The following is a 15396-nucleotide window of genomic DNA, read 5'->3' as shown; positions in this document are numbered from 1 at the left end:
TTATGAATTTATTATGAGAGCCACTTATGGATTGCATACCAAAGATGATAATATCTAGCTCTATTCGTGCTTTATGCCTAGCTAAGGGCGTTAAACAATAGCGTTTGTTGGGAGACAACTCAACTTTATTTTATGTTTTTGCCTTTTAGGTTCTGTTTTGCTTTGAATAATTCATCTAGCCTCTGGTTAGATGTGGTTTTATGTTTTAATTAGTATCCCAGATAATAGTGGCGCACCACATAGTGCGCCATTACTATGCCTAGAAGTGCGCCATTACTATCTGACTTAGTAATGGCGCACCACATAGAAGTGCGCCATTACTAACAATTTTTTTCAATTTTTTTTCGTTTTTTCTTAATCTCGGGTCACTATGGCATAATCTCGGGTCACTATGCTTAATCTCAAGTCAAATCGCACTCCATGGTCAAACTTCCCGGAAGGTCACCCATTCTCCCACTACTCCAGCCCGAGCACGCTTAACTTCTCAGTTCTATCCAACCCCAGCACCAGCTCACTTAACAGGCACTTGTTGATATATCTATCATATCAATCCTATTAAACCTTGTTGATGTCTAGGACTTTGTTCATGTTCACGAGTGTGATGAAAATTTGAAAAAATATTTCAAACTTCCCGGTCATATTACGTATCATATTTTGAACATTTTTTCCAAAAAAATTTGAAACCAATTTTTTTCTGTTACTAGTGGCGCACCTAGCAAATGGTGCGCCATTACTAAGTTTGATTTTTTTTCATTTTCCCCCCTCTAGATCTTAAAAGCCCCGTATCTTTTATTCTGTTAGGTTTTTGGGGATTCCAAAAATCTTCACCGGGGTTCCCCCCCCCCCCCGGTTGAATTCGGATGTAACTTTTTGAGTAGATGCTTTTTCATATAAAAAAGTTTTTAATCCGAGTTCGTATGCAAAAGTTATGCCCATTTTACTAAATTCCAGAGAGATTTTGCAAATAAAGTCAAAATTCATATTTATAAATTTTCCCAACAATTAGACCACATATCACATGGGAAACTTATTCTTTTATTTTTTTGACATTTCCATCATTTTCTTTTATTTTTTTTAAAACTAAAAAGGCGGTCCACGGGGGAGGGGGTGCATTTAGTAATGGCGCACCTTCACAAAGTGTGCCATTACTATGTGTATGACTTGGTCAAAGTTAGTAATGGCGCACTTTGTATATGTGCGTCATTACTAAGTTTGACATAGTAATGGCGCACATATGCAAAGTGCGCCATTACTAAGTTTGACCAAAGTTTGACCCAGTCATACACATAGTAATGGCGCACTTTGTAAAGGTGCGCCATTACTATATGTCAACTTAGTAATGACGCACCTATACAAAATGCGCCATTACTATGTGTATGACTGGGTCAAACCTTGGTCAAACTTAGTAATGGCGCGCTTTTCACCTGGTGCGCCATTACTGTTTTGGTTACTAATGGCGCACCTACACATGGTGCGCCATTACTATTTAGTAATGGCGCACCACATTTATAGTGCGCCATTAGTGTTCATATTGGCTATAGCCGTTTTTCTAGTAGTGTTGGGATAGCTTACGATGATAGTTGATTTGATCTTGCTGAAAAAAACAAAAACTTTTGCGCTCAGTCCCAGAATTGTTTAAAATCACAGAAGCGTGATAAAATCCTGAATTTTTTAAAGTAGATTGATATACAAATTGCCTAGGTTGTCCTAATTGTTCAGAATTTTTGGAGTTATAAAAGTATTCGAAATATCCAGATTGCTACAGACTGTTTTGTTTTTGACAGATTCTGTTTTGTATGTGTTGTTTGCTTATTTTGATGAATCTATGGCTAGTATGGGGGGTATGAACCATGGAAAAATTGGAATACAGTAGATATTACACCAATATAAATAAAGAATGAGTTCATAATAGTACCTAAGTGGTGATTTATTTTCTTATACTAACGGAGCTTATGAGATTTTCTGTTGAGTTTTGTGTTGTGAAGTTTTCAAGTTTTGGGTAAGGATTTGATGGACTATGGAATAAGGAGTGGCAAGAGCCTAAGCTTGGGGATGTCCAAGTCACCCCAAGGTAATATCCAAGGATACCAAGAGCCTAAGCTTGGGGATGCCCCGGGAAGGCATCCCTTCTTTCGTCTTCGTCTATCGGTAACTTTACTTGAGGCTATATTTTTATTCACCACATGATATATGTTTTGCTTGGAGCGTTTTGTATGATTTTGAGTCTTTGCTTTTTATTTTTTCCACAATCATCCTTGTTGTACACACCTTTTGAGAGAGACACGCATGAATCGTGATTTATTAGAATGCTCTATGTGCTTCACTTATATCTTTTGAGCTAGGAAAATTTGCTCTAGTGCTTCACTTATATCTTCTTCTTCTTCTTTTTCTATTTTCCTTTTTTCATCTTTATAACCTAACCTAGCACTAACCTAATTAACAATAGAATAAATAAATAAATAAAACAGGAAAAAATGCTCACCGGAGTGGAGCAGCGAGGGCGGCGGGGCGCCTGGGCGCAGGAGCCGCGGGGCGGCGACAACGACGGGCGCACCGGGGCCGGTGGTGGGCGCCGGGGCGACGGCTGCACCGGAGAGAGAGAGAGAGAGAGAGAGAGAGAGAGAGAGAGAGGGTGCACGACCGTTAGTTAGGTCTATTCTTTGCCGTCTTCTAGCAGACAACAAAGAGGGGTGGGGCTAGGGGGACACTGCCGTTAGTTAAGCAACTTGTAGACGACAAAGAGGAAAAAGCGGATGACAAATACATGGTGAACGACATCTATTTGACCTAACCAGCTCCACATCCAGTGGGGCCCAGCTGGTCTCTTTGCCGTCTACCTTTGAGCCCTTTGCCGTCTGCTGACGGACGATAAAGAATAAACTGATAGCAAACTATATCTTTGCCATTAGCCAGTTCTTTGCCGTCTACTTTTCGCAAGTGGACGACAAATACCTTCTGTGTCGTCCGGTAACAGACGGCAAAAAACTGACGGATGGCAAATTCTTTGATTCCTGTAGTGGCAAACGCGTGCTCGCAGGGGTAGGAGTTGAACGCTCACGAAGGGTGAGATGCAGATCAAATGGTTGCCAGATCGTTTGATACTTTTGCAAAAACGATATGGTGTGCCACTTACATATTTGGATAATTAAAAAAATAGATAAAAATTAAAATCGTGAATTTTAAAAATGTTAACATAATGTGAAACAATTTGTAGCTTAATTCAGAAACAAAGGCTGATTCGTGTGTTTCAAAAAGTCTAGGCGATATTTAAAACTTTTTAATCATGTATTTAGAAAATGGTTAAACGTATATGTAAAATAGATGTTTTCAGAGGTGCCACCTCGGCCGGGCCAGGCAGGCCGGCCCGTGGTACGTCTGGTGTTTGAGGGGCCATTTGTAGCTCTCCTTAGTGCCTGAAAAAAAAAACTGGACCGACCCAAGCACACCGACCAAAACCCCAGCACACGCGTGCTTCCCCACCCTTTCTCCACAGGGTCCGGTTGCTGTGGTTTCTCCGGTGGGCGGCGGCGGAGGCGGAGGCGGGATCGGCGGCGGCGGCGGCGGCGGCGGCGGCGGGAAGGAGTTCGTGGTGCCTCTGACCCTCGATCCGCAGCAGGATTCGATTTGTGGTTTCCCATCCGCTTCGCCCGCCGGAATGGTGCTGCTGCACGGCACCTCTCGGCCCCCAGATCGGCCATGGAAGGTGAGAAAATCCCATTCCCTACGCCTTCTCCTAGTTCGTTTTGTCGTGCTGTTTCTTCAGTTTAATCGACATGGAACTGTGAGGCCCCAGAGAAGACCCGCACCTAGGGTTTTTGGTGGAATTGGGGCGTCAGAATCTGCCTGGCCTGAAGTTGTCCCTGGATCTGATAGATGCTTGTTTGGTTGCTAACCTGAGAAAACGAATACATGCCTGGCCTAACCAGAGCACTTGCATGAAAAGCAGATATATGAGTTTTGTCTTGAGTGCTGAATTTGCTCCAATTAATCCATATCCTCTCCTCCAGCTTAATGATACCTTGATGCACACAATACCCTTCTGGATTGTCAAAGACACTGCATAAGAATTTACACTTCTTGTAACCATACAGGTTGGCTTTGGGAAGTAGAAATGGCAGCTAGCAAATGCCCAACCCTAGACAAGGCATCCGCCGCAATGTTCTCACTGCCTTTCTTGTAGTGAAACTGGAATTGCAACCCTACTAGCTTGGTCATAGATTTTCTTTGTAGGTAAGAAGTCGGCACCTGATCTCCTAATTGGCATAAGCTCTGGTGATCTATTTTAATGATAAAGGGCCCTCTCTGTAGATAAGCTCTCCATTTCTCCACAGCCATCATGATAGCCAGAAACTCTTTTTCATAAATGGAGAGTTGTTGATTTTTTATGCCCAAAGCTTTGCTGTAAAAAGCTACATGATATCCGTTTTGAAGCACTACTGCTCTAATTCCAGTGGAGCAAAGCATCGGTCTCAATGGTGAATTGTTGAGTGAAATCAGGTAGCACCAGAACAGGGGTAATGGACATTGCCAGTTTCAGTTTGTCAAAAACGCACTGTCAGACCAGACAGAACTATTTTTCTGCAGTAACTGAGTTAATGGTTTTGCAATGATGCCATATTGTTGTACAAACTGGTGTGATCAAGGCAGTAGCTCATATGTCATTCCCCAGATGCCATTTCATTGCCTGTTCTACAGACAACTCTTGTAATGCAGCACTTGTTGTAGGTGTAATTCCTTGTAAAATGATCATTTAGTCTTGGTACTGAAACTTCACCCATTTCTCCCCACTGCTCTAACCAGTCCATGCCTAGTATCATGCCATACCCTCCTAACTCCAGTAACTTCAAAGAATAGTTGAAAGTGTGGCCTTGAATCCACCAATGGATATCTGGTACTTTAGATGTACGCTGTAGCATATCCCCATTTGCCACCCTGACCTGTAAAGCTACTGGTAACCTCTATGGAGTCACTTGCAATCTGGAGGGTAATGCAGTGTCAATAAAGCTATGAGTACTACAACAAGATCAACACCACTTGATTGCCAATCAGAGCCCTCAATAGCATTAACAGACAGTTGGATTTCTTTCAGAGCAGCTTCTTGTTCTTCTACTGCATCCAATATCTCATCAGATAAGATTGTAGGCCCTTCACATTGCATGGCTTGTACTGTAGCAGTGTAGCCAAATATTTGGTTTAGTACAGGTATGGTTAGGTGTATACTTATCTCCACAACTGTAGCACAAACCATTGGCTCTTCTAAACTCTTTCAGTTGTCTTGCTTTCCATAACTCTCCAACTCCTACAGACCGGGATCTATATTCTCCTCTCTGAACCTGAGCATTATTAGTGGACCACTTAACATGCTTGCTTCTAGCTAGAATTTCTTCCTGAATGCCTGCATAAGTAGCTGCTTCACTGACTGTAGCTGGTAACTGAAGCTCCAGTGTAGCTGCTTCACTGACTGTAGTCGGTAACACATCTGGTAACCAAGAGTGTCACTAACTGAGTTTTTATACAACAAAGCTGATAAGTCAGTTGAGAAAATTCCCTTTTATACTCAGCTATTGTCTCTGTCTTTTTGAGTAACATGAGCTCTTTCATCTTGTTTTTGTGCACATTGACATCAAATTCAGACATGACAGCTGCTTGAAATTCATTCCAACTGGGCCACTGGTGAGTGAGTTTGTATGCATGGAATCAGTTGGCAACTGGGCCAAGTATCACCCTACAATCTAGGCAAGCACGCCTATCTTCTCTTCTCAAGAGGATGAAATCAATTTGGCTTGAGCTAGGACATCTCAACAAATGGCTTGAGTTAGGACATGTGAAAATCTGATGAATCTATTTGTTAGGAGGTATTGTAGTCCGTATGTTGTATCACCCACATAGGAGTGGTGTTTGGGAGAGGGTTACCATTGCATCTTCATTTAGCTCTATAGCGAAGTAGTTTGGACTAAAAATGTTTGTGTGCTTGGACTAACATTTTTTTGCTACCAATTTTATGCTTTTTAAATACAAAATCACATTAAACCTGTCAAACATGTTGTTCGTTTTGTTAATGATTTTAGTTATTTGTGCATTTTGTAAATGTTCATATTTTTTATTTATTTTAAATTTTCCTTCATTTTATTTTTTTAGGATGCACCTCATGTTGAGTTCCGACTATACAAGGATCCTATAAAAATGACAAGGTCTTATCACTCAATGATGGTTCATTTGAAAAGACTTGTTATCAGGGAATCGTCAAATGAGATTGGTGGAACTAACTTTATCACCAACAAAGATAGCATCAACACTACCAGAGGGAATTTCAATGTCCATAAAATACCTCAATTGCCAGTCCATAAGGAAAAGTATTTTGTGGTTGTTTTATACCCTCCTACCGATCTCGGTGACGAGGACGTTCCAATGAAGGACAACAAACCAATAAAACTCCTTCACAACTTCAGCAGCTTTTATCTCATAGGCTTCGATTATAATGAGATCTGGCGTGTCTTTAATGATGCAACGATTATAGGAATTAGCCAAGCTGCTAAAGATATGTATGTACAGAAGTTGCCGTTTGCTGGAAACTATAATGCAATTGGCCAGAACTACTTGGAGTTAATTGTTGGTTTTAGAGGTCAATGCGATACGTACAACAATCTTGCTGGCTTTGGAGGTACGACAACGGAGGGGCAGCTTATTAGATCACTTTGTAGGACAATCATCACAGTACCTGAGTCCACTCGATTCTACTTTTTGCAACAATTCAACCTCAGAAGCTTTTATTCTGGCAACTTCTATATTGTTTTGGACAGTCCAGTGCAAGAGGACCAGGACTACAAAAATTTGTCTTTCCATTTGACCAGTTGGGACCTATACTCCACAATCAGTAAAAATGGAGAGGATTCTTTCAGTATCACTTCAGTCCCAGGATCAGGGATGTATTCATTCAATGATATAATGAATTTCATCGCCTTGGCCACAAATAAAGATGATGTTTCAGTGAAAAGGATGCTTGAGCATAAAGGAAAGAAAAATCACAACAACAATGATGATCACATTGATGACAACGAGAGGGGTGACCAAGGTCAGGACAGCGATGAAGAAGATGACGGAAGGCTTGTCGAGGATAATAAGGAGAAAACATGGTTCTACCAAGCCCCGGTATTGGCTTATGTCCCGAAGCGACAAAACAAAGTGCTGGTATGACATTCTCTTTAACAAGAGCACTATCACACTAGTGGGTTCATATGTTGTTTACACGTGCAACTAGGACAGTTCTTACTCTTGGAGCACCATCCAATTTTCGCAGGGCCCTTGATGTTTTAAAAAAAAAACACTACCATTTTATATTAGAACATTAAGTGATTTTCCACTGTTCTAGCATTGCACCTTTGTTTTGTAACAAGATAGTATTGTTTCTTTTCTTCAAAAGGCAAAACTCATGTGTATCGCACTGTTTTAGTTAATTTTACAGCAACTCTTTGCATACCAAAAGGTCCCCTATCGAATGACAGCATATGGACCACTGTTTTCTGTCAAAACTTTGATGTATTATAGACAACCACGGCACTTGTAGTATGATGACCACAATGCAAAATTTCCAGATTGTGTCCAAATCCATGTGTTAGTGCATACATTTTTTTTTTTGATGTACTTTCTTGAGTCGTATGCTAGTTTATTCATGTAACTGAGATGCTGTTTTCGCATGGATACTGAACTGTCAGCTTGTGAAAATCCTGTTCAGCAAGTATTACGGTATTGCTGATCTACTTGTTAGTGCATTTGTGCTACACATATTCACTGTGTTTGATGTAATTTTACATTTTGACTTGTATGCAGATACCAGAATTGGGCTTTGAGATCCCTCCAGAAGCCCAGCGCGGAACACTTTCAACAGTAAGCTTCATCGTTGTCTGTATATAATTCTGGGGAGATTATTTCTTTTATTGGTAATTCACCAAGTTTTTGGGTCACTATAGGTGGAAGGGAGCGATATACGAGCTGTTGATGAGTTAGAGGCACTGCAGGATGAAACAAAGGTGAAGCTTGTGGCTTGTATGCTGTGTTTTTTAATTACAGTTGAGCCACCTAGTGATGCACTAATCGTCTTTTTCGGGGCCTGCAAAAATTGGATCCTCAATAGGCTGAAGCTGTCGATCAGTTTTTCATGAAATTGAGATCTCTTGGGTCACTGGAAGCTGCTTCTTATCGTTGTGGGAAGGGCTTCATTGAGAGCAGGTAGGTTCTTTTGTAGCCTTCAGAGTTCATATTGTTTGAGATGAGAATTTTTGGATTCTTGAAATTGCTTTGCCATGAAAGACTTAGTTCTAAGCATATCGTTACTTCAAACTACTTTGATTTTCTCCTCTCTGATCATATAATAAAAAGAAGTGTTATAGTTTCAACTTTGTACTCTCGCAAAATTCTTCTTTTAACCCTGAAACTCTTAAACCGTTTGAAGGACAACCCTATACTATGGAAGTAGTAATTTGATATTGACTAATGACTATATATTGCTTCATTGGCACATTCTATCTCATGGGCTTATGAATTTACCCTACCTCACGCTCCGCCACTGCAAGAGAACAGAGTTTCTATTTTAATTCAGCAATCACAACCTATAGTAGTTTCAGTGACACCTTATGATACAGATAGCTAATAGCTCCACACAGGCATGGAGTACTTGCTATTGGACATGTATTGATCAGTCTGTATATATTCAGACATACACTTCTGCCACATCCTTTGTTACATTTGAGATTCTATGACAGGACATCTGAGCATCAAGCAGCACTCAGTTTTCTTGCTGAACCAACCGAAGAACTTAGGGAGTCTTCAATGGTGGGAGCATGCTCTGGTGGGATGAAAATAATTCCACATGGTTCGGTTGGAACTGTTGCTATCACTCAGGGAAACTCTAATGAAATCAGTGCAGTACTGTGTAGATATTCAGCACCAGAAGAGGTACATCTCTTCAGTTGCCTAAAAATCATGTCAACAAATAAGATTGTTTGTACCTTACAAAATTCACCCGGGCAGGTTGGTACTTTGCCATCAGCATGTGTTGCCTGTGCTAGTGAGTGTGCCAGTCTGATTATTTTCTACAAGTACAAGTATCTTTTCCGCCTTAAATTTCAATCTCAGAAACAGATTATACGTAGTGTTTCTGTCCTGGTAGCTTTGATTATGTGATCGATCCTACTATATGGAGGGACAATGCTGCAAGTGATCAGTATTGATATGATAATCTCCTTGACCTTCAGTAGAAATCCCATATTTTCGGGAGGTAATTGTTACGTCTACAACATGTGATCTGTGTGGTTATTGCACCTTCGAGATCAGTTACAGTGCCATATCTGATGATTAATGATTGTACATGTCCAGAGTGGGGTACTGTTTGCTTCTTTGGGTCCTTTCCCTCACATTTTTTTTCTTGAACTGAACTGTATCCAATGTTTTCAATTAAGTAGCTTCCAATGGTTGTCTAATAGGTGGACAAAGTTGATATGCAGTCAGCACATCTGCGGTTCTAGGAATAGTAGTTGCTAGTTCTAGTAAGATATTGCTCTTGAGGATAAAAAGATGCTCTCGACTAACTGTTGTATCCAGGACTGGTTGAAAACATGCATGTGCTTTTGAAAAGCTACTACACCACGTAATGAAGCCATGGAAACCCCCTATGTGTACCCTATTTTCTTTTCTTGGTGTGTGGATTTAGTATATGCATGGTCATCTTGTTGTGAAGAAATGACTTGTTTATGCTTGAGTTTTCAGGTCGCTGTTGCAGAAACTGCCAAGGAAATGGTGGCTGAGTTTATGCCGAAGCTCTTGTGTGGCCCTGACATGGTGGAGCTTGCAGTCGACGCAGAGTGTGCACAGGATTGGGATCCAGCCACAGTAGAAGACTGCCATCGACCGTCATCATCTCACCATCATCATCACCACGATCTTGACGATGGACAGCATGAGTACCCACTTGGTCGAGTTGGGATCGAGGCATAGTTGCGTGTGGCATTCGGCCGTGAAAACAGATGAGTGATATGAGTGAGAGGCATTCATTCATTGTAACTGGAGTATACTGGACTCACACATGAGCCTTCCGAGTAGAGTAGGACTCGGAACCCACAAACCCAGGGCTGCAGGGAAGAAGCAACCGCGCCGCGCGTGGCAACTTGTATATAGCAACTCGTTTCGATCGACACACTAGCTAGCTAGCTAGCTAGCTAGAATGCGCACAGTAACTTGTACACACATGAGCTTACTTTATTTTCTTCTTCCTGAGTTGGTTAGATGTCCTTGAATGTGCTGTGTGATACTGCTATTGCAAAATGTTGATGCTCTCTTCTCCTGGACATTGGACCTGGGTGGTCTGGGAGATATCTTGATGTAGGCCGTAGGTGTACCTGTCGGCTGTCGCATTCGTTCTGTGAATTTTCTGGTCTGTTGCGTGTAGTCTTTCAGAAAGAGGAAAAAACCCTCGATCGGAGTTGGAGAGATGGATGGCTCACTCCAAAATGCTTTCGGAAGCTATCAACCCCGTCTCGCCAGATTATGGGGCGAATGGTTTTTATCCAGGTAGCAATGAATGATCAACCCTGGCCTCTCTGAGGCAGCTGCGCAGGTGCGCTATGCACCATGATCTCACCTACATGCCCTACAGAGTAAAAGTCTCCACCCTCGGCCTGATCTCACCTTTGGAGCTCCCAAACTGACCAAAGCCAGTTGCCGCTCAAGAAAACCAAGATCGAGTGCCGCTCAAGTCCATTGATTAGTCTTTGTTGATTTTCTTTCATTCCAGGAAATGTATGCCTCACCAGATAATTCAATCCAGAACCTGAGCTTAGATGCACCCGGTGAGCAGTACAATCACAAAAAAAAAACCAAATTGTTTCGTGGCGCCACCTGAGCTTTTCGAGATTTCCCAAGGCTGCTTATATGATTCTCTCTAGTGCTTTTCGGCAGCACAATAGAGGTAAATGCATGGGGATCAGAAACACCTCCACCATGTTTTTCGCCCCACAGTCAGCTGCAAAGGAGAGTTGAGAATCAAAGAGATCTGTTGAGAGATCTTTTTTATCCCCTCCAGTGTACCTGTACCTGCCACCAGATCTGTTTAATGTCAGACCACAAGACATTATTTCCAGTTAGAAGCAATGACACATCTGACCTGGCATTCTTCACAAGTTCCACATGAATGATGGCCTTCAGCCATGCCATGTATATATACATCTACCAATTTCTGTCAGACAATGACATACTAGTAGTAGATAACAGAAAATAGAAACGTTCAGATTTCTGCATAATATACTTCAAACACAAGTGCTTCCATCCAGTATTGCCAAAAGGCAGAAGCAACCAATTCAATACACTACCCCACGACAATATAAATATATAACTTAGTTCGCTACAAACATTACTTGATCCATTACATCATTTGAAGCATGATAACAGCCCTCACTTCATTACACCCGCAACTTTGCTTGTCATGTTACCACAGGATTACGATTTACGGCCTATAGTCCAGCATGGACCAGAAGACCTTCACTTGAAGCCTGGCAATACCACAAGAGATCTCCTTTTTATCTTCACCACGGTGTCGTGGTGTGAATTCAACTTTCCATTGTCTAGTAGCAGCAGCACCACCAAGACCACGGACTGCAAAGCCAAGTGTGAGCATACCATCCAGACGGAGGGTCATGACACGTCGCCGGAGTGTGATATCTGTACGGCCTTCAGAAGGCACCACACCGTCTTCCTTGCTATTATAAACCACAATCCTAGGTTGAATGCCCTCGATGCCAGCCTTAATCTTTCCACAGAAACGTCCCTCGAGTAACTTGATCTCGAAGGTACCCTCGACAGCATGAAGAAGAGTAGCATACCTCACGTCCACAATACTAAACCAGCTCTCAAGAGTTTGCTGTCCAACAGCAACCTTTTCGTCTCTAGGCAGAACTCGTCCATCAATCATAAGCAAACCCTTGCTGATTTGCTCGCCTAGAGGCTCCTCGCCAAGCTTGATTTTAAGATCAATCTCCAGATATATGAAATCAAGTAATACCAGACCTCGACCTGGGCCAGTTAAGATCAAATTTTCATCCTGTGAAAAGCAATAGCTCAAAGGATTAGATTATGAAAACCCAAATACCAATAATGCCTGCAACGGAATATGCAATAGAGTTACAAAATAAATAAGATCAAGAGGCACATAAGCAGTGATTTTGAAGCAAAGGCGTACGTACCCTTGACTTGATAGGTTGGCAATTGTCCCTGGTGCGGTTAAAGAGGTACATGCACTTGTGGTCGATGCTGTCTCTAGCGATGATAGTGCCATACACATTGATTGGGAAGCCTTTATCCGAGGATACTATCTTGACAGTAAGTATGTTTGCAGTGTCTTGGAGTATCAAACATGTACAGACCTCTTGGTGTATCGCATTGGAGGGATAGGCGCTGCGATGGAAAAACAAAAGCACAAGCTAGTTGTGAGGGGCAAAAAGAATTATGTAAAGCAAAAAATGCACCGCAGCAGCACGACAAGGATACAATTCAGATTTCCTATTCTTATTCATACTGCAAGAAATTCAGTTTTCAAATCATGTTTGCCTCTCGACACAGCAAACTATTCTTGTTTCACTTAAACAGTACAAATCAAATCACTCAACAACAATAGCATACATAGTTGATGCAAACAAGACGAGACAGATAAATAACAAGACGTGGAAAGAATGAAACAATTTTCTGTTAAATTTTACAATTAATCAGGCTTTGAGTCAGCAAGCATAACAAGAAAGGATATGCAAAAAGAGAAGAGATGCAAATATCTTTGGGTCTATATAAAGGAATCTATCTACTCTTATTACTCCCTCCGATCCAAATTAATTGGCACAGCCTGTATAGAACATTGTATAGAGGTTGTATAGATACCGCGTCAATTAATTTGGATCGGATGGAGTAGTGTATTCATTCATTTTAAACATTGAGCCAATAAATGAGCAGTAATCAACAACACATCATGTGCAATTGTTGTGAATTGTGAAATATGGGACTGAACATTGTGCAATTGTTGTAAACATAACTAGATATATATGCAAGGGAGATTCCACCAACGAGGCTAGCAATCGTGAAAACAACTTGAAAGAAACATACATAAATACAATTATTACATACACAATTGGAAATGTATGCCTTTGAAATAGAATCAGGTCGGGATCTAGGTTTTGATCATGGCGGACGGACTTACACTCGGCGTTGATGTCGAAGACCGAGAAGTCGTTGAAGGAGTAGCGGGTGCAGACCTTGCGCTTCGTCTTGGGGTCGTACTCGACGATGGATGCCATGACCCGCTTGTGATCTAGGCCTCGCCACCGTCTCTCCTCCGCCTTCCGCGCCTTCTCCTCTTCCTGCCGCGCCTTCTTCTCCTCCTCCTTCTGCGCCGCGGCCAGCATCTTCGCCTCGTCAAAGAAGAGGTCCTCCCAACTCAACTCCTCCTCCCCTACGCACGCCATGAATCCCAATTCCCCGCCGTCGCCGCCAAGGCCAATGAAGCTAACCCTAAGTCGCCGTCCACGGTCGAGGCCTGCCCGATTCCTCCTTTTTATTCCTTCCTAATCGCCACTGCTGCTTCGGGCTGGGCCTTATTAATCTTTACGCGAAAGACGGCCCATTAAGCTATAGTGCGCTCCGTTCGGCAGGAGAAGAGAAATTGGATCATATAAGCCACACTTTCCTTCTCCATTTGATAATTTGACACACAACCCCCCCCCCCCCCCCTCCTGGCCCCCGAGATTGACGGGTGGGACCGGAGAAATTGGATCACACGGTTTTTAGTTTCTGGCCGATATTTTACATCAGCCGGTTTTTAGTTCCGTCAGGTTTTAGAAAAAAATATTCATAAATTTTAAAAAAATTTAGAAATATGAAAAATAATGCTAAGCTATTATGAATGTTCTAGAAATTTCAAAAGAATATTCATGATTTTTTAAATGAACATGAAAAACATGTCCTCGATTTTCACAAAAAAAGCAAGAAAAAATCCGAAAGAAAAGAAAAGAACAATTGCCATGTAACCGTTCACAAAATTGGGTGGAAAAGGTTTTGTGTACACTGGATTAACAAAGTATTCACCGCTAGGTCCCTCGAAAAAAAAGGTTCTGCTCCGGTCCGCTTGGTGTAAACCATATTCAGGCATTACTGATCCCCTAATCTCTGAGGCTCTTGCATCGCGCGATGGGGTTATATTTGCAAAGCTAAGAACATGTTCAATAGATGATGTAGATGCAAAAATAATTAGTTTTTCATCTTCAAAATTTCAAAACCCCTCTTCAACATATGATGTAAATGTAAATTTACATGTCCATCTCCAGGAGATGTAAAATACAACATCGACCTCCACAAGATGTAAAACTGACAGCCGCGCGCCAACTGCGTAACCGCTTTTATTTTCCTTCGCCCGCCCGCCAGTCGCCCGCCGAACGCCGCCCGGGCCATGGCCAACTCTGACGACCCCTCCGCCTCCTCCGCCACAGCCACCCACCCCGTCGGGGTCTTCGACGGCGCGACCACTGTCCCCGATCCCGCATCTGCCTCCACACTGCCGCCTCAGTTTTGCCCCACTCCGTCCTGTCGCCATCGTGGTTGCCGCCCCACTGCCAGATCTAGCCGCTCCATCGCCCCCGCCTCCAGTTCCGCGGCTGCTCCACCGCCGCGCGCCTCCAAATCGGCCGAATTGGCCGCTTCTTCGTCGTCGTATGATTTGAGCCCCCCCTCCCCATACCGCCGCCAGCGGATTTGAGCGGCACACCCGCCACCGCTGCTTTTCCCCCGCCAGACTCGACTTTCTCACGGCGCACGGCCGTCGCCCTTCCGTCCCACCGCGGCAAATTCGCCGCTCAATTCACAACCGCGCAACCGACCATTCGAGCTCCCGCCGCTGCATTCGACCTCCCGGCTCTCCTCGCTCGGCAGCCGATGCACCTCCTTCCGCCGCTCGGTCCGCTAGCGCTCATGCTGACTAGTTTTACATCTTCATTTGCATCGTCTATTGGAGTTACACTTTTACCTCACCAATTTACATCATCAGTCGGAGTTGCCTTTTTTTTAAGATGTAAAATGCAATTTTTGGAGATGTAAATTTTTACATCTACCGTTTCACATCTTCAAATTTGCATCATCTATTGATGATGCTCTAAGGGGTTATGTGAAAGTTGTGATGGAAACATACTGCTTGAAGATTGTTAATCTCTAGAATATGTGTCGGTCAATACTGGCGTCTACTCCCTCCGTTCGTAAATATTTGTCTTTTTAGAGATTTTAAATGTACTGCCACATACGGATGTATATAAACATATTTTAGAGTGTAGATTCACTCATTTTGCTCTGTGTGTAGTCACTTGTTGAAATTTCTAG

At 42.6% G+C, this 15396-nt stretch overlaps 3 protein-coding genes across 3 annotated transcripts; 1 reads left to right on the top strand and 2 right to left on the bottom strand.

The window, feature by feature from the left end:
- The first annotated feature begins 3467 nt into the window (after positions 1-3467).
- LOC109769044 (uncharacterized) lies at positions 3468-10289 on the top strand. Its single transcript, XM_020327784.3, has 7 exons — positions 3468-3703; positions 6139-7188; positions 7828-7884; positions 7968-8027; positions 8132-8226; positions 8760-8952; positions 9763-10289. The coding sequence occupies exons 1-7, from the start codon at positions 3656-3658 to the stop codon at positions 9988-9990; spliced, it is 1731 nt and encodes a 576-aa protein (XP_020183373.2). The 5' UTR covers positions 3468-3655; the 3' UTR covers positions 9991-10289.
- A 967-nt stretch (positions 10290-11256) lies between these two features.
- Positions 11257-13560, bottom strand: LOC141037434 (uncharacterized). The gene is made up of 3 exons (XM_073506385.1): positions 13232-13560; positions 12231-12441; positions 11257-12088 (listed from the first exon to the last, which is right to left on the bottom strand). Exons 1-2 carry the CDS (start codon positions 13494-13496, stop codon positions 12395-12397), a joined length of 312 nt encoding a protein of 103 aa, XP_073362486.1. The 5' UTR covers positions 13497-13560; the 3' UTR covers positions 11257-12088; positions 12231-12394.
- LOC141026686 (uncharacterized) lies at positions 11495-12281 on the bottom strand. The gene is made up of 3 exons (XM_073503534.1): positions 12231-12281; positions 12137-12145; positions 11495-12088 (listed from the first exon to the last, which is right to left on the bottom strand). Exons 1-3 carry the CDS (start codon positions 12279-12281, stop codon positions 11495-11497), a joined length of 654 nt encoding a protein of 217 aa, XP_073359635.1.
- Positions 13561-15396: the final 1836 nt, after the last annotated feature.

This window comes from Aegilops tauschii, chromosome 1 (genome assembly GCF_002575655.3).
Source record: "Aegilops tauschii subsp. strangulata cultivar AL8/78 chromosome 1, Aet v6.0, whole genome shotgun sequence".
NCBI classification, from domain to species: domain Eukaryota; kingdom Viridiplantae; phylum Streptophyta; class Magnoliopsida; order Poales; family Poaceae; genus Aegilops; species Aegilops tauschii.
The sequence above is the reverse complement of the archived record's forward strand: the minus strand, read 5'-3'. Positions and strand labels throughout refer to the sequence as shown.